The sequence below is a fragment of the Pectinophora gossypiella genome, chromosome 5, assembly GCF_024362695.1.
Source record: "Pectinophora gossypiella chromosome 5, ilPecGoss1.1, whole genome shotgun sequence".
Lineage (NCBI taxonomy): Eukaryota > Metazoa > Arthropoda > Insecta > Lepidoptera > Gelechiidae > Pectinophora > Pectinophora gossypiella.
Window position 1 is genome coordinate 12,427,396 of NC_065408.1, and position 19,057 is coordinate 12,446,452.

At 37.1% G+C, this 19,057-nt stretch overlaps 1 protein-coding gene across 1 annotated transcript in view; it reads left to right on the forward strand.

Moving 5' to 3' along the window:
* LOC126367006 (protein qui-1) overlaps window positions 1-19,057 on the forward strand; it is a 175,984-nt gene that overhangs the window by 142,173 nt on the left and 14,754 nt on the right. Inside the window, exons 16-18 of the mRNA XM_050010355.1 lie at window positions 11,976-12,099; window positions 14,248-14,359; window positions 18,228-18,506. Coding sequence (XP_049866312.1) covers window positions 11,976-12,099; window positions 14,248-14,359; window positions 18,228-18,506 — 515 coding nt within the window. The remainder of the gene's footprint in view (window positions 1-11,975; window positions 12,100-14,247; window positions 14,360-18,227; window positions 18,507-19,057) is intronic.

The following is a 19,057-nucleotide window of genomic DNA, read 5'->3' on the forward strand; positions in this document are numbered from 1 at the left end:
ACAAACACACTTAAACACACACACACACACACACGTTACTTTTAGCTTGATAAGTTTATACAAATTGTTTACCTTTAATTGGTTACGCATTTAGAATAATACCTATGTTTGTTGAATAAGCGTAGTAATAATGTTGTAACTGTTGGTAAACCTAATAAAAAAAAAATGTTAAGCTACTAAAACACACATTTAGTAGCTTAACATTTTAATTTATATGTTGTTGTGATTGATTATGATTAAAGATAATGGGTCTTTCTTCTATTGATCTTTGTGTGAATTGCGAACTGGAACATCTTAGAAAATTCCCCCTCAGAATACTTCCGGTGTCGCTGGTAAGTTTAACCCCGGTTTCCCAGTAGGTACCCAGTAGCGGTGTTAGGGTGCGGCGCGGTTGGGCGATCGACCAGGACGCCAGAAAAAAGGGGCGCCGCAGCCTGCAAAAGATATGCTGAAAGATATACTGTACTCACTAATATTATAACTATTATGTCTAGACTCGTATTCTCTTTTAATCATCCTACTTATATGTGTTTTATTTTTACTTCTTTTTGTATACCCAAGTGCATGCATTAATTCTTGGTGAAAACTTAATTGGCTTCTGTACTACCTTAAGTGTGTTATACTGATACATGTGTTATTTTAAGCTGTATGTTTTCCTTTAATAAAAAAATAAAATAAAAAACAAAAGTATTAAAAAAAAAGATAGCTGATAGAAAGGCCAGAAAAGTAAAATTTTATTGTTTTTTTTTAATAAGTGGTTATTTTTTTATAATAAATATTATAATAAATAGGTAAATATGTATTTTAATATTTTTCTTTATATGCTTTCTCTTTTTTCGTATGGGTTACTTAAATAAGAAAAAGTTGGCATAGTGCGATAAGTTGTATATCAAGATTTATATTAGTAGACATTTTGCAGAAAGTCGGCATTCAGCTATTAGACCGTTTGAAATCCAGTTGGAGGGCGCCGTAGAAATCTCGCCCAGGGCGCTAGTAGAGTTACAACCGGCACTGTAGGTACCTGCCAATATAATTTCATCTGCTATCCTTAAAAGAAAGGTACTATACCCCAGACACCGTCAAATTACGAAACTTTCAGCCAACTTGTGCTATAAATGTACTAAGTATAGATAGCAATGTGGTATCACAACTTGAAGGTAGGTATCTACTTACTTCGGGTTCTATTTCACCTTGGAATAGAAAAGATTTTCGAGCGACAGGCATCATTTTTCTTGGTACCGCGATCAGATCTAGGATGTCTTAAAGAAGGGCTAGATCAAGAGTACGGTCACGAGCATTAATATGTATACACTTTGGTACCATGTCACATTAACTTTTTTGACAAAATTGAACTGTAAGTCTCACTAAATGTCAAATATGTTAGTGCGACAGAGTCCTAAAGTGGGTACATTATATTCCTCATGACTGTTCTCTAAACGAGTGGAAGAAGCGAAAGTAGTTTTTTTGACGTGACTTATTGTAGATTTGCCGCAGATGGCATTAACTACTTGCCGGACAAATGGGGAGCGCTGTAGCGAAAGTAGTGTGTCAGTATCGTAGTACCTAAGTACAAATCCGTGGTCTCGGGTATGGGCTATGCTCATGCCGAGAACGAAGTACTTAAGTATAAATATAATACAAAAAGTACTATTACACCATGATGAAAGAAATAAAAAGTGTCTGCAAGCATCCTGATTACTCGTGGCTCTGCGCATCCGGTTAAAGTTCAAAAATAAAATACTTTTCCCTTCCAATACAACTGAAAAGTTAATTGCCAGAGTTTCACAGGGACATGATACGAAAACACGCGCCGTAGTTTCTGTTTGTTTTGCTTGAAAAGGTCAGCTGTATTGTTCCAGTTAGTAGAGTCAACATGGCATTTTGCATTATAATTAAATATGCGAACGAGTTTCATTTGAATGAAACAATAAGGGCGGTTACAAACCAACGGGAATCCATACGTCCTGTTGACTATACGGCGGTGGCGCGTTGCCACACAATGCGTTGTAGGCCCGACAGGGCCTACATTTCGTCAGCTTGTGGTTAGCTTATAACAATTCCATACATTTATCTTGCAGCGCTACCCTTTGTCCGACCATGTAGTTAATGCAATCTGAGGCAAAGCTACAAAAATACACAACATCATAAACATAACCTCACAACTATATATATCCCAATGGGGCAGTCAAAGATACATCCATCGTAAGATACCTATACCTCACCGAGCCTTCTGTATTTTTTCAAATTTACTTCAAAACTTTTACTTCTTTTTGTTTGACTAACTTGTCTAGGTCCTGAGCGATGGCCCATTATTCTACATATAAATCCCGACATTCTACACGATACATTGCATTGACACATAGCACGTTGATAAAATAGCGTTACGTCGACGCAACGGATTGGCAACGCCCGTGAAGCCCCTCCTTACTGACAGAGCATAATGGTATTAAAACAATTACTGCTATTGCAAAACACGTACGGAATTGCCCTATTGATTTTCCGCTTGCGCAGGTTCCGCTCTTATGACTGTGAATTAATGTGAACAGACGCACCCATTCAAGCGAATATGTTTGTATGACACTCCTATTTCGTACGTACGTCGACTGTTGTTAGTGATGTAGGTACAACAGCCCTTTTTATTTATTTACTTTTAATTAATTATTTTTACTTTTGAGAGCTGGTTTGGACACGTACAGCAGATGAAGGATAATAGGATTACGAAAGCGGCATACATGACGAAGGTTGTTGGTAGAGGCATTTGCAGGCCTAGAACGACGTACATTGACCAAATTGGGGATATCCTTAGAAAAGTTTAGTACGATCTACTCTGAAACGATTGATGAATATGGAGGAAGTAGAAGCATGTCAAGATCGAAGTAAATGGAATTCTATTGTCTCTGCTTACCCCGGTGGGGAATAGGCGTGAGATGACATATACGTTTTTGGTACCTTTATTGAATTACCGTAATATCCGGGTTCCCAACCGGGGAAGCCGTGGTAGCCCAGTTAGTAGAACGCTTTGAAGTCGCAGGTTCGAATCCAGCATAATGATTGTCAAATTTGTTTTGGTTCATAAATGGTTACCATTCTTCAAATCGAAGTTCGGTTTTGCTAGTCATATTAGAGCCTATCATAACATCGACCTGGGATAGACATTTAGGAGTCGCCGTCGCCGGACACGGCTTGGATGAGGATGATGACCATATGCTCAGCGGTGAAGGAAAACATCGGAAGCCCACATTCCCGAGAAGTGCATTTTTGGAGGCATGTGACCTAACCTGTATTAGGCTGGTTTTCCCTTCGCGGGTTGGAAGGTCAGACAGGCTGTCGCTTCTGCAAAAAACCGCACCTGTCAAATCTTCAGGTTAGGTAAGCGGACCCTGTGAAAAACGGGATAATTGTCGATGAAAATATTAACAATATGTAAGTATGTTGTTTTGAATAAAAAATACTTTTGTTGTTTTTAGTTTCGCTCAAGTCAAATTGCCTTCAGAGTTTAGGCTTTTGTCAACCAATTCGCACTAGATCTGCATGGTAGAGCATGATCTTATATTATTTTCTCTCAAGGCAGCTAGGTAGTATAAAGCTGCTTCTTTCCGATCAATTTGTGAATACCGTATGACGCATATCTAGAGAAGAATGTCAGGATCGAAGCAAGTTGAATTTCATATTCTCTGCGTGCTCCGGTAGGAAATAGGCGTGAGTTATGTATGTCTACAAAAATATAACGACACAAAATGGCTGTTTCTGTGTATATCTACAGAATCACATAATTTGACCATACATTCGCGTGCAAAATACCATAATAAATTACATTTCAAACCTCAAATATCCCTTCAAAGTTTGTACCACCATAATGAGCTACATTAACAGCGACAACTTGTCCGATATAACCTCTCTCCGTCGTAGGTAGTATACAATAGACCTTTATTTGGGTTTAACTAAAAGCGCTAATTTTGTTGCTGCTTAAATATTTGTAAAGGGGAGATCTGACCCGAGCATAAAGCTGTCTTTCCATCGGAGATGCGCCAAGATTCGTAGCTATCGATGTCTGTGGTACCAGTTTTAGTGGAAAAGGTTTCTACGATTTTTTTACGTTACTTATCTTAGAATTGTCGCATTTGGTATTAACTAGTTGGCCGGACAAATGGGGAGCCTTGGGGGCTCTTACCCGGTACAAAATTTAAGACAACAGGCCGTAGTATCCAGTTGGGCGTGAACCGGATTGAGGCGTCGATTATATATTATTTGAAAGAATTAATCGACCCTAGTGGGGCGTATCATCAATTTAAGAGCCATGCTCTTGTCCGTGTAGCATTTTCTCCATGCTACTTTTTTAGGCAAAAATAGGGCACTGGTTTCCCTCTTGCCTTCCGCCCCGTAGTACTCTGACGCAAGTGGGATGGCGCCCAGAGTAGTATATTACAAAGCCATACTAGGACTCATGTCCTCCGCCTCTGAATAGTACGATAGTACCGACAGTAGTGGTAGCTTAATTTGACTCGCTTAAAATCCTCGCCCATCACTAGTGGAAACACGGCCTTATTTGCCGACCGGCCCCACGTAAATACAATTACTTTCAACTTACCCAGACTACACGACCGTGGCCTACAGCCCCAGTGTAGCAATTCTTCCTTTTGTATTATTTTAAACATTTTACGACGATTGTGGAGGAAGCAAAAGAAGTGTATCAGGATCAAAGCAAATGAAATTCCAAAGTCTATGCTTAACTATGGGAAATAGGCGTGAGTTTATGTAATGAAGAGGGATGAAAGGCATATAACGAGGAAAGTTGTGAGTGTGAATGTAGATGGATATAGGGGTAGGGGACGACCCAAAAATGTGTGGGTGGATTGTGAAAAGAAGGATATGTGCGTGAAATGTATGAGTACTGATATGACGATTGACAGAAATTAATGAAAAAGAAATAATACATGTTGTGCCGACCCCACCTAAAGTGGGATAAGGCAGGAAGATGATGATTTTACGACGATTGTAATAGTATTACCCCGCAGTCAGACATTTCCTTCTATTGTAAAGATTAATACAATTTACGAGGTCTTTTGATTCAGTTATTTGTGTGCTAAATTTGAACTGTGATTAATTTTACTTTGCCGTAATTAATTTTACTTTATCTGTTTAATTATTTTACCTCTAAGTCACTTTATACGAATAACAAGTCTTAAGTTAGAAAGCGTTAAATCATTCTTCACGGAGAAGTTGAATTATGGCGTTGACAGCGACTCCCCGAACGGCGATTCCCGCTACGGCGAATGGCTTGGCATGGCGTTGCGTTCGCTTTTTTTCCTCTACGCCGAGCGATTTTTTTTTGTATAGTACAGTTATGGTATAAAGTTGGGAATTCAGCTTTTCATCAATCCGCAAATGTTTTTTTAATAATCTTTTGTTTTGGTATAGGGAGAGGTTGGTATAGGGCGCCAACAGCTGTTATCGCGCCCTTTTATGGTGAACAACTACAATTTACCATAATGTGCTGATTCCTGTACACACCATCTTATTTTATTTAAAGTTATACCTGTCATTTTCTTATCCACTGACAAAGAAAGGGACGGGTTATCGACAGGCATACAATTTATGGAACACACGTCAATTTTAGGCAAACATTTAAAAAGCTCTTCCAAAATTTAATATTGGCCAAAAACCCGACATAATTAAGATGACAGCCCACGTCAAATGGGTTGCATAAACATATGAGCGAGATGCCTATTTTATTCGCCCGCGTTCATTTTAAAATTATTCCTTTTCGGTGGATAAGAAATGTTTCACCCATAGCATGTATAGCAACCAGGTCTTAGTTATAAAATTTATCGCGTACACAACAGAGTTGCATTATGTATCGCTTCCCGCTTGGTCTGCGGGTTTTATAATGCTCACTGTTGTCAAATTCCAAAAGTGGTTGTCATATCATCATCACCAGCCCATTAACGTCCCCACTGCTGGGGCACGGGCCTTCCCTATGGATGGATAGGGAGATCGGGCCATAAACCACCACGCGGGCCCAGTGGGGATTGGTGGTTATTAACGACTGCTAATGCAGCCGGGACCAACGGCTTAACGAGCCTTCCGAAGCACGGAGGAGCTCATATATTATTACTTATTTCTATTTAAATAAATGAAACTAAAATAAAAACATTAATTTTATTTATTTATTATGAGATTAAACGAACTTACCTGTAAGTGAAGTTCTATCTCAATTATACGAAGCTCCTTGTTCGAGAGGTTTTAAACAGTGTAGTCTACGTCTTATGCTCCAGCATCGTCACAATTTTCAAAGCTCATATCCAAAGCTAAAAAAAAAAAGTTAGTTTCCCGCTTCCTGAACGCAGCTGTCAACTAATGTCATTATGTTTAAAGCATGTTTCATGGACAACTCCATCACCTGTGGAAGCTTTAGGGCGGGATATTAAAATTGAAGGGAGGGAGTCCTCTCGAACAAGGAGCTTCGTATAATTGAGATAGAACTTCACTTACAGGTAAGTTCGTTTAATCTCATAATTATACTCGCTCCTTGTTCGAGAGGTTTTAAACAGTGTAGATGTTCAAAGTTTAGTTGGGAATGAAACATTTAAATTGAAACGAGTACCAATAATATGATTATTCATTAATGAATAAAGTACATTGTTATCACGAAAGTTAATTAAGCTGCCCATGACTTTAATCCCAATAAAGGCAGTAAGAGGCACAGCCGTCGCCTGATAAACTCAGCGCGGCGTTCCACCAAACGTTTTGATATTATCATGTAAAAAACAATAAGAATAATAACTGTTCGCTAAACAAGTTTCACCAGTTCTCAAGAATGGAATCGATATTATGTATGTTATATAATATATGGTTATACTATACTGTACTAGAATAGATACATAGTTCTAAATAATTAAGTTGAAGTTGAGCGAGTACATTAAATACCTATTTCACATTACTATCAATTTCGCAACAAAAGAACTACACAAGAACAAATTTCTGAATGAGCTCAACATCAAGATTGGCTATAAGAGCCTCACAGGGACCTCACCATAGAGCACATTTCCGAAGCTCTTGAACAACAACGATAGTTATAGTCGAAAGGACTGTGAGACTTCATCATATAGTATAACACTCATTTTTCATTGGCATACCAAGGGCTACAATAATTATCAAAGTTACACATTATTTGTTTACATACATAAAAGAAGAAGAAATACATAAAGAAGAACGGGTAATGACGAGGGCACCCAGACACAAGATTGATTGTAACATCCTGTGCTAAGTTGGCAATTGTTGTCGACATTGAGTAGTTAAATGAATCCTAAGACAACATGTCAAATTGATTAGAGAAAATACAAATATAAGTGCAAGTAAGAATTTCGATACATTTATTCAAATGACCTTTTTCATTAAAATATTCAGAACCACTGAACTAAACTTTCCTCTTTATTATAAGATATTGTTAAATGAGGCTGAAAGTATAAAGAGGGGAAGTGCATTTACATTATGTACTTGTGTGATAATTATCTTCGTAATAATTAAGATTTTGTTTTTATTAAAATAGATTACCTGAGCCCAAGTTATTGTGTATTACCTAATATCGACCATATGGGCTTGGTAATAATATTTAGTATATTTTTTTATGTGGTAATAATAAATATAACTTGTTGTGGATTTTTTTCCTATTCCTCTATGCAACCTTTCACCCACCAATCAGATGATAGAACAACGTACACACAACACATTAACACACGTAACATTGTTTACGCAGCTATCTCTTTAGTGTAATAATTATTGAATTTGTTTTTAGGACAGTAATAGTGACGTCCTATTATTTACTGGAAAAAATAAATAAATGAATAAAACATATCTTACCCTTAGGTGTGCAGTTACATATAAGGATAACATTAATTTATTAATTATCGGTCGTGTAGGTATATTATCATCGTTCGTAAAAATCATCCTTTCCTTTAACCTAACTTAACATGATCCTGTTGTTTGCACAGGGATTCACTTGTCGTACCCATCCTGAAGATTTAATATGTCAGGTTATTTAGTGAAGGGACCTGCCTGATTTACGTTACAACACTAACCGAAAAATAAGATAAACATATATTTATCATGAAAATATTATTGTTACTTCTCCACTGCAGTTTGGTTCCGATTGATTAAGTGGAGGGACATTATTGTTGTAATTTTTATATTAATTGTAAACTGTGTTTTGGGCTGATCAGCAACAACATAATAAATCTACAACAACATAATTTAGAGAAAACGCTAATGGTGATGTAAGTTATATGTTACTAATGAACTATTTTTCCTTCCTTTTCACCTATGAGTTAATAATAAAAAGGGCAACTATTCTATCTAACCGAACTAGGTATCAATATTTTACAATTTCGAATGTAATACTTGAAGGAAATTTTCATTGAAGTTATAATATTATCAGGTAGGTACCCCAATTTATACTGAGATTAGTATTGTTATTCCTGATTAACAAAGACAGGATTTGAATCCCATGTCTTAATGATAATGCTAAAACTTTTAGTGATAGACATTCGGAATTAATTTTACCAGAATTTTGAAAAATATATTTGCTTGTGCAAATTTTCCCATTATAACTTTATAGGGAATTCTTCCTCCTCATGAGGTGCTATTCTTAAACGGCCTTGCTGCCTGGGCCACTGTTGATACTAATGGCTGTGAGACTGCTAATACATCTGGTTGTAGCTCTGCTACTACTGCTGGCTGTAGGGCTGCTGGTACTGCTGGTTATAGCACTGCTGATCATGACTGGTTGCATCACTACTTTTATTGCTGGCTGTGGGGCGGCCTACTGATACTGTTCCTTGTGGGCTTTCTGTTCATGCTGTTGGCTGTGGGGCTGCCTGCTGATACTGTTGTCTCTGTTCCACAGATCCTGTTGCTATCTCGTTTACTCACTCTTCGGGCAATGTTATTCATTATTATTTATGTGCTATTTGAATTTTATGATGTTGGTTGAAAGAATTTAATAGCAGTATTCTCTAACCATGTCTTGTGTACAGTTATCTCTTTTGAAAGTAATCTCTGACATTACATACTTTGATTTCTAGCACAGTTGAGGTTGATTAATAGAACAGAGGCTTTTAGGTTTTGAATTGTCGGTTATTTCTTCAGAATTTGTACTCTCATTATTTTATAATAATCAATTTGACATAATAGTCTATTGTTTCTCAGCATTAGTCTAATCTTGATTTTCAACATGGGTAGGTAAGCCCCGACAATTCAATGGTTTATCTTCGATTCCTCAAGTGACAAACCAAACATGGAAATAAAAGTATAAAAAATAGTTGGTCTATGTTCTAGCTATCTACTAGCGTTTAGCAAAAGGCGATACTTGTAGTGGTAGCTTTATGTTATTTGAGTTGATACCATCAAGTCCATTGTCTATCCTCTAAGTGATAGCTCTAGGTATGAAAATGAGAAATAGGTATATAGCGCTTGCTAATGCCGACCATAATCGTGGTAGCTCTTATATTAATAGGGTTCATACCATAAAGTCCATTGTCTATCCTCTAAGTGATAGCTCTAAGTATGGAAATGAGAAATAGGTATATAGCGCTTGCCAATGCCGACCATAATCGTGGTAGCTCTTATGTTAATATGGTTCATACCATCAAGTCCATTGTCTATCCTCTAAGTGATAGCTCTAAGTATGGAAATGAGAAATAGGTATGTTAGCGCTTGTCAATGGCGACTTTCTTAGTGGTAGCTCTTACATTCATTGTGTTGATACCTTCAAGTCCATTGTCTATCCTCTAAGTGATAGCTCTAGGCATGGAAATGATAAATAGGTATATTAGCGCTTGGCAATGGCGACCTTCCTAGTGGTAGCTCTTATGTTCATTGCATTGATACCTTCAAGTCTATTGTCTATCCTCTAAGTGATAGCTCTAGGTATGGAAATGAGAAATAGATATGTTAGCGCTTGTCAATGGCGACTTTCTTAGTGGTAGCTCTTACATTCATTGCATTGATACCTTCAAGTCTATTGTCTATCCTCTAAGTGATAGCTCTAGGTATGGAAATGACAAATAGGTATATTATCGCTTATCAATGGCGACCTTCCTAATGGTAGCTCTTATGTGCATTGTGCCTTTAAGTCCATTGTCTATCCTCTAAGTGATAGCTCTAGGTATGTAAATGTAAAATAGGTATATTAGCGCTTAGCAATGGTCTTAGTGGTTGATTTTTATGTTAATAGGGTTGATACATCAAGTCCATTGTCTATCCTCTATTGTGATAGCTCTAAAGGGAAACAAATAGTCTGTCTATTCTCTAGTCAGACAGTTCACTACTAGTGCTTAACTAGGTGACTCTCCAAGTGGTGTTCTCTTGTTGGTTAGGTTGGTACCAATAATCATCACCCATACGTTGGAAGCTTGAATTATAATAAGATTAGAGTAATTTGGAAGAAATTGCTTACTATAATAAGGCTATCTTTTGCCTGTACTCTCTTAACACTCTTTCTGTTTTTATTGTTAGGGTATATTATCATCATCTTATATTGTAAGTATCATTCGGAGAAGATAACATTATTAACACCACTTAACAGAGACTGTGAGAAGGGATTATGTACTGTTATAATATATATAATATCATTTTTAAGTATGGTTATCTTGTATAAGTTATGTATCTTGTCTACCAATGGTGTAGATGACCTCTGTGATATTGAGTACTACTGTGTCATAGGTACTTCTTGATGAACAGGGTAAACAAAGTGCTTCTGTCATCTAATTATCTGAACTTGTCAAATTATTTCCGAGTTAATTATTTACTTTTCTATGCCATTCTGCGGTTATATTTCACTGGTTCTCTTTGTTTTATAATAAAACTGCTCATTTCATTCGCTGATAGTAAGTTATCAACCGCAACATAAGCCAAGAACACAATTACAAAAACAAACAAAAATTTTTTTTTTTTTGACAGATGAAAATAAAAACGCGGCAATCAGGGACTGAAGACAAGGCTTAGGCCTATTTTGATCGTGATTTTCGAATATTAAATTACTAAAGTCAAGACTGTATAGTCCTGAGATCTTTGCCTGCCTTATATAAGGCGAATTTAAACAACATTAACATCGGAATAAAGTATAACTTTTAAATCACTGTTATAACACGAACACGATACAATTTTAATATTATTATTATTTCTGTTAATAAAACTAGTTACTATTATTAGTAATAAGTACCAACTTAAGTTACTTCTTCGAATGTTAGGATTATAAAATTATAACCTCAAAAAAAAGTAATTTGTTTTCGACAATAAAAGGAATTAAATTGAATTGATCATAATTATATCTTCTCTTGTTTTAGTAGATGGATAATGTTAAGACTTACCAGTATAATCCACTTTTTGTTTTATCAAAAAGAACTTACGCTCGTCGTCATCCACATTTTTTCTTTGGTACTGTTTCTAGCTTTTTTAGAGAAAAAAGCACTTGATTATGTAAGTAACAGATTTTTCGCACTATATCAATCATGTTTTTGTATTAAATATTAGTTTTCAATTAGTTTATTTACGGAGGCGAAGTGACGCGCCGGTGCACAAAAACCGTAATGACATTAGTTGACAGCTGCGTTCAGGAAGCGGGAAACTAACTTTTTTTTTTAGCTTTGGATATGAGCTTTGAAAATTGTGACGATGCTGGAGCATAAGACGTAGACTACACTGTTTAAAACCTCTCGAACAAGGAGCGAGTATAATTTATTTCAGACAGTGTCCATCCACAGACACACACACACACACACACACACACACACACTTATAAAAATGTCACATTATAGAAGATAAATTAAAGAAAATTTACTATTCATTAATTATTAATAGATAGAGAACACATGACCACACGCTTTACGCGTGTGGGTGTGACCTTAAGTATGTATGACAATAATGTATACATAAAATATTTTGAATAAATCATATTTATGGCGTCACTTTGTTCCCAGGTCACTCAGGCAGAATATTATGCATGTGCGTGACAAGAGAGTCACAGTATCTGCTCACTGGTTCCGAAGACACCAGCGTCATAGTGTGGGATCTCCACACTTTAGCCGTCAAAACCAAAATCTTGTAAGTATTTTGAATATCAACTTGACTTGTAGCTTCTCGCACATCTAGGATATTATCTTCTTGTTAATACCGTGTATTAAGGACCATATGTGTTAATTATTATTGATTTTTGGCTACATTTTGAATTTATCAAAAACATCATAAAAGGAAATATTGAGAGGGGAAGACCAAGAAGAGCTTACATGGAACAAATTAAAGAAAAGAACGGTCGGTAGGTCATGTCTTATAAAAAAGTTATAGAATTGAAGAATGGAGAATGCTACACCGACAAAAGCGTGGCTCTTAAATTGATGATGATGATAAGGACCTAATTTGGTCTTATCTTTGTAACGTATACAGTCAGTGTACTATCCATTATACTGACTTATGCACGGAATAGGAGAAAGAGGTTGGTAGGACCATAAGTGAGAGCGAAACATGTAAGAGCAAATAGTTCATACTTCAACTTTGCACTCCACTTGTCCGCAAACTTTACAATGCACGGAGCTCCGTCATAGTATATTAAAAGGTAGTCTTGTTTATTATAACCTGCAAGGCAAAAAGGTCAAATACCGAACACGATGCAAGGAGACTCCTCCTTATCACAGGCAAACTAAGAACCTTAGTATGATCGTTTGTTTATCAAAAAAATACTTTTGTATGCAGTATCTCGCGAAGCGAAGTAATGATAAAATTGCAGCCTATCACACAAAATATAAATTGCCGGTAAAGTGAAATTGAAAAGCAGTAGAGCTATCGTAGTTAACTCTTTGTAGTAGTAGTAGCAAAAGAGGGTGGGGTTAAACTGGCGACAACGATTCTCATATAAAATTAGGGCTTATCCAACCTCTTTCTTCAATTCCGTGGACATATGTTAGAGCACTGTTAGTACAAGTGGACCCTTATGTCCGTACCACCGAAAAATACACGCTTCGAATTTATTTGAATAAATATCTCTCATTCTTATATAATGATAAAGAAACCACGTAATATAATCATAGTTACTTTTCCCTATCTCGTTCTCATTTCCATCTTCTGAACATTTCCGCTCATAATCATAAGTAATGGAGTAAGTATATTAATGTTTACATTTTCTTGGCGAAAAGCTTTTCTCGTTACAAAATGATGAAAATGACTTCGTAAGAGTTAATCCACACCGATATTGCCGGACCGTTGCGTTGTCAACAACAAAATTATTATATTATTCTTTATTGTACAAAATATTGTAAAAAAAAAGCAAAGGAAATAATTAATAAAAGTTTAAATTATATATAAAAGTTTAACGCTTTGAGTGCTGCCTGGTAATGTAATGCCGTATCTACTACGACGTCGCACAAGTATTCCCTTCGATTTACCTGTGGTTTGTACCCATCATCATCATCTGGTGATCTGATGATGATGTTGAAGAGTACACTCCATAGGTAATCCACTGCGTTGCCGCTCCAGCGGCGTTACGTTGCATCATTCGTTTGCGCTTCGTCTCTGTTACTTCCTTTTGTTGGTTACATATGCGTTGTTACCGCATACCAACGCAACACGTCGTGTGGTAGGTATGTCGTTGTGATTGCATATAAAACGACGACGCAACGCAGCATCACTACACGTCAGTCTTTCATAACAAATAGCCATGGAAACTAGTCGCTATAAATTCCTTGACGTTTCAAACCGAACTCGAAGGATTTCAAGAGTTGTTGAGTTCAAACTTGGATCGCAACTACCACTTGATATAACTTCGTAGTAATTTCATTAACCTAAGAACGCCAAGTACATTTTTCATTGGACATGACCGGACTGATTTAATATAACTTTTACTAGACTGCAAGTCAAAAAGCATAAGAGTTAAGTTGTTTATCATCTTAAAGATTATCTAGTATGTTTAATAAGGCCAATTGAATCAATTCATCTAAAAAGCAATTTGACATTTGCGCGTATAAAAATAAGTGAGGAACGTCAAATAGCAATATTGCTTTTTCAGATGAATTGCTTCTTTGTGGCTTTTTTAACCCCTCTCATAACGCTATGTTATCAAGTTTCTATCGCGTTTGAATCTATCTTATCATTGAAATTTAATGTTATCCTAGTACCTAATACTGTGTCCATTGTGCTCAATAAAGTATTTTATCTATCTATCTAATACTGTCAAATATAGTGTGGTATTATTGTTATTAGGGAACATATTGCCCCAGTTTTATGTGTCGCTGCAATCGTCAACCGGTCTCTGGTGATCAGTGGAGGTGAAGACTCGGCTGTTATCGTCACTTCTCTTGTTGATGGAGCCCTGGTAAGTCTTTATGATATTTTTTATTATTTTGTGACAAAAATAATCTACACACCACTGCCTCTTTAACCGAACGGAAACTTTTGACGTTAATCTTATAATTTACGAAAACTCTTTTTTACGTGACTAATTGTAGATTTCCCGCAAATGGCATTAAATTCTGGCCGGACAAATAGGGAGTACTGAGGGCTCTCACCCAGTACAGAATTTGAGACCTGAGTACTAAGTACCCAGTTGGGCGCGAACCTCGGCTCAGAGCGTCTCGTCTGAGAGGGTTATATTTAAATGAATAAATCGACTCTAGCGAGACAATAGCGATAAACGCTTAATAAGGGAAAACGTCGACTACGCCGGCGTGGTCGTTATCTGGGTCTTTCTAAAACTAGTGGCACGCTTTGACTACCTATTACGGCCGTTTTAACAGTCATCATCATCAGCCCATTAACGTCCCCACTGCTGGGGCACGGGCCTTCCCTATGGATGGATAGGGAAGATCGGGCCTTAAACCATCAGGCGGGCCCAGTGCGGATTGATAGTTATTAACGACTGCTAATGCAGCCGGGACCAACGGCTTAACGTGCCTTCCGAAGCACGGAGGAGCTCGAGATGAAAACTTTCTTTTTTGTGGTCACCCATCCTATGACCGGTTTTTGCGAAAGTTGCTTAATTTCAACAATCGCAGATCGAGCGCGTTTAACCGCTGCGCCACCGAGCTCCACAACAGTTTTAACAGTACATTGGTAAAATTAGTACCTACATCAAAAGGAGCAAAATGCTGTACTTTATTGTCTGCATTTACGCAGTCAAGCAGCGTAGTCAAGTATGCTCCGTACATAACACGCGATCATCTTTGACATTTTGATATGAAGTAGGTAGGCATACTGAAATTCTCGACGATTTCCCTCATTCAGCGCTTGTCGCTATCGACCCGCTAGGGTCGATTAATTCTTTCAAATATTTTTCCTCTCAGACGACGCCCTGAGCCGAGGTTCGCGCCCAACTGGGCACCCTCAGGCCTGTTGCCTTAAACGTTGTACCGGGTGAGAGCCTTCAGCGCTCCCCATTTGCCCGGCCAAGAAGTTAATGCCATCTGCGGCAAATATACAATAAGTCAGGTCAAAAAAAAACTGTCATTCCAAAGAGTCATTGATCGTACAATATCCGACACAAGACAAATATAATTTTGATACCAATAGTTACCTACATACCTATAGGTCTATAAATGAAGCCGCCCGACCTAGAACGATATCGAATCTCACAGTGTATTCTCAAAGTGAACCTTAATGGACGAATTATAAATTTGCCCTCAGCTCCACTTTAGTGCTATGTTATAGTAGCTCTAGTTTTATGCCCCGGTAGTGTTCCATTAGTCCCGTAATTGCATGCGGGATGGTCGAGTAGGGTGGTTGGACGTAATCTAACACCCGTATAACTGGAACTTTCCTGGAGTCCGTCTCGGTTGAGGCTACCTTACGGAAGACCTCGAACACAAAATCTGTATTCTTAGACGGCGCCTCAGCCATATCTCGAATTTACTCCAGTGAGGTTCAGTGGAGGCATGACGTCATTATTTTCTGCCATTTTTTTTTCTGGTTCTAAAGGGTCCATATACGGTACGATTCGTCTGTACGATCGATCTGATGAAAATCGTCACGATTCGTCGCAAATGACGTTCATACACGAAATGATTAGTCGTAACGATCGATCATTTATTTATTTGAAACTGAAGTATAAACACGTCTTCTAATAATTCAATACGTGCCTAATAAAATGGAAAATGAACTTCTTTTTTTTCTTTCTTTTTTTCTTTTTTTTTCTTTCTATGTGGCGGTAACTTTGATTCCACTACAAAACAAAAAAAGAAAGCCTAGAAAAATATGGGTTAAGAAATGGCTAGTAGCCACACTGTCGATTCATCGTTACGATATTCATGATTGCATGGGTTTTTGTTGCGATTTCGTAAATCTTTAACGATCTTGATAATATACACTATCGATTCATCGTTTCGATCGGTCTGAAGCGACGGATCGTAAAGACAAATCGCACCGTATAAGGGGTCCTTTATTTTGTAATGAAGTGTGTCGTGGTATTATTTATATTCTGTGGCTCTTGAGTTGCTTACTATTAGGTTTTTTGCTGTTTACTATTAATATATTTTATTATTTATATTTAGATATAGGTAATATCATTTGTATGTATATATTTATGTACGTGTATTTATTGACAAGTTGTACTTAGTATGCAAACGCAATCTTTTAATTTTTAAATATTTCCTCGCCTTAGAGTTGTCTGACAGAGATCGCTTTAAACGATAAGGCTGACATTTGCCATGTACCTAGTTAAGTCTATTTTATAACTATTTTCTTTTATTTTGGTGCAACAAAGTAGGTATATTTGTATTAGCATTTCGTGCTATTCAAATCAAATCAAATCTTATTTTATTGTATGAATTTGGGTACTTACATAATTTAGTCTTAAAATTAATCTTATGGCTAAGTCCCACCGAACTGTATCTTTGCAATACATACAAACATTATTTACAATACGGGAAAAATCACATTTCACAAAAATAGATAGATAACGTTATATAGCCTTAATTATTTAAAAAATCACATTTTTCTATTAACCAATTACAAATATGACTATTTCATGAAATGATTCCCCCCCCCCCTCCCCCGGCTGATTGAGGGGAGGCCTGTGCCCAGCAGTGGGACGTATATAGGCTGTTTATGTTATGTTATGAAATGATCGTGCACATAAGGGAATGGTCAATGCTAAGATCTGGCCACGAAACTAGTAAAACTACCGACTATATAACATTTGCATTAGTTTTGCGTCCGGTAGCGTTCCATTAGGGTGGTAATTGCATGCGAGATACCAGCTTGATGTTAATGACCACAACATAACTACGTTTGCCTTATCAACCATAGTTGTAGTGTGGGTGATTAATGAAAGTGTTATTACGGGCAAAAATTCCAGCCCTTAATATCAGTAAGTTATGGGTTATTTCTACGCTTTGCACACAGAGACATACCAGCCAGGCGGGGTGCGGGATTTTGTATGAAACCGTAAATAAAATTCAGAGAACATTTTTTTGGCGTGCCGTGACCTAGTCTTAGGATGGTAGTAACTACGTGATCGGACAACGCCCCTACATAACACAACATACTTGAATAACCTGCTTATAATTATCCCTATAAGTGTCTTATAAGGAAGTCAAAGAATTGGCCCTTGATAGACAAGAATGGAGAATGCTGCACCGACAAGAGCGTGGCTCTTAAATTGAGGATGATACGTTACACGCCATATACGTCCCTCTGCTAGGTACATACTTCTCATTAATCAACCGAAGAGGAGCTTACTAGCTGTACTCTTTCTTGCTTTCTTTCTCGTCTCTCCTTATTTTTGCGCAGACATACTTAAATAAAATTAAGCTTTGCAAGAATCGGCATTGATCTCAAATTACGCGTGACGTGGAGACTTTTAGTGTGTTGATTTTATTTATCTATTTACAACACTTCATAAATTACACATACATTGGTTTACGAACATCGCTAAACCTAAACAAATTTGTCTCGATGCCTTCTTCTTCGGCATAGGTCGTTATAATAGCATGCATGTTCCCTAAACATCTTGAACACGTTCCTAATGATGTCGCTTGGGATCTATCTTACGCATCCGTTTGAGACATGTGTTGGCCAAATTATTAATGTGTTATAAATTATTTTTTAATGTATTTAAATTAATATCTATTATCTGTTAAGTCAATTGTATTGCCCCGATGGGGTGTCATTTTGTAAGTGTTATACTTATTTATAAGAACGACTGTACACGTGATAGCAGAAATAAATTAATTATGACTTATGTTTAGGTAACGAAACTTGACCATCACCGGGGCTCCGTGACAGCCGTAAAGGTTATCCAAGATGGTGAGATTCTTGTGACCGGGTCACAAGATGGTACCGTCTGCACGTGGAATGTGGACAACTTCACTCTACTCAGCACGATCAGCGCTGGGGTGCCCATCCATGCCATGGACATCACCGAAGACAATGTCTTCCTCATCACACTACAAGGAGACAACGAACTCCACCTCCGAACGTTTATCACTGGAACACACCTTCATGTACTCAAGAGACACAAAGCCAAGGTAAGTTATATTAAACATCGATTGTTCGATTAGTGAAATAATTAATATTGGAATCACAATCAACTTTGCGACTCCCTCGAGGGTAATGACATCTCGTATTAATTCACGATGAAAGGACAAATATAATAAAGTACTTACTCTACTAGAACCCTCTAGACGTAATTTCGAGTTACCGAGAGCAAAATTCGGTTTCAATGCAGCGTTTACCATTTCAGAACCAGCTTAACCATGAAAATGAAATTACCTATAAGTAATATAATTTAATTTAAGGCCAGTGCAAATGAATGCGAGATGAAATTGCAAAAATGTATCCCTTTAATAACTGTCAGTGAATAAATTTTCCGTTTTCATTGTTATTCTTTAATTATACTCGGAACAATGAATGGAAAGCCTTTCACAAATGATTCACGGAACAGGTTTTAAAATCATAACAATAAGACGTGTTTCTTATTTTTTTTATTCATGTTTCTTGACTTGACTTTTTACATTACATAGGATCATGATTAGTCCTTTTTAGGATTCCGTAGCCAAATGGCCGAACCCTTATGGAT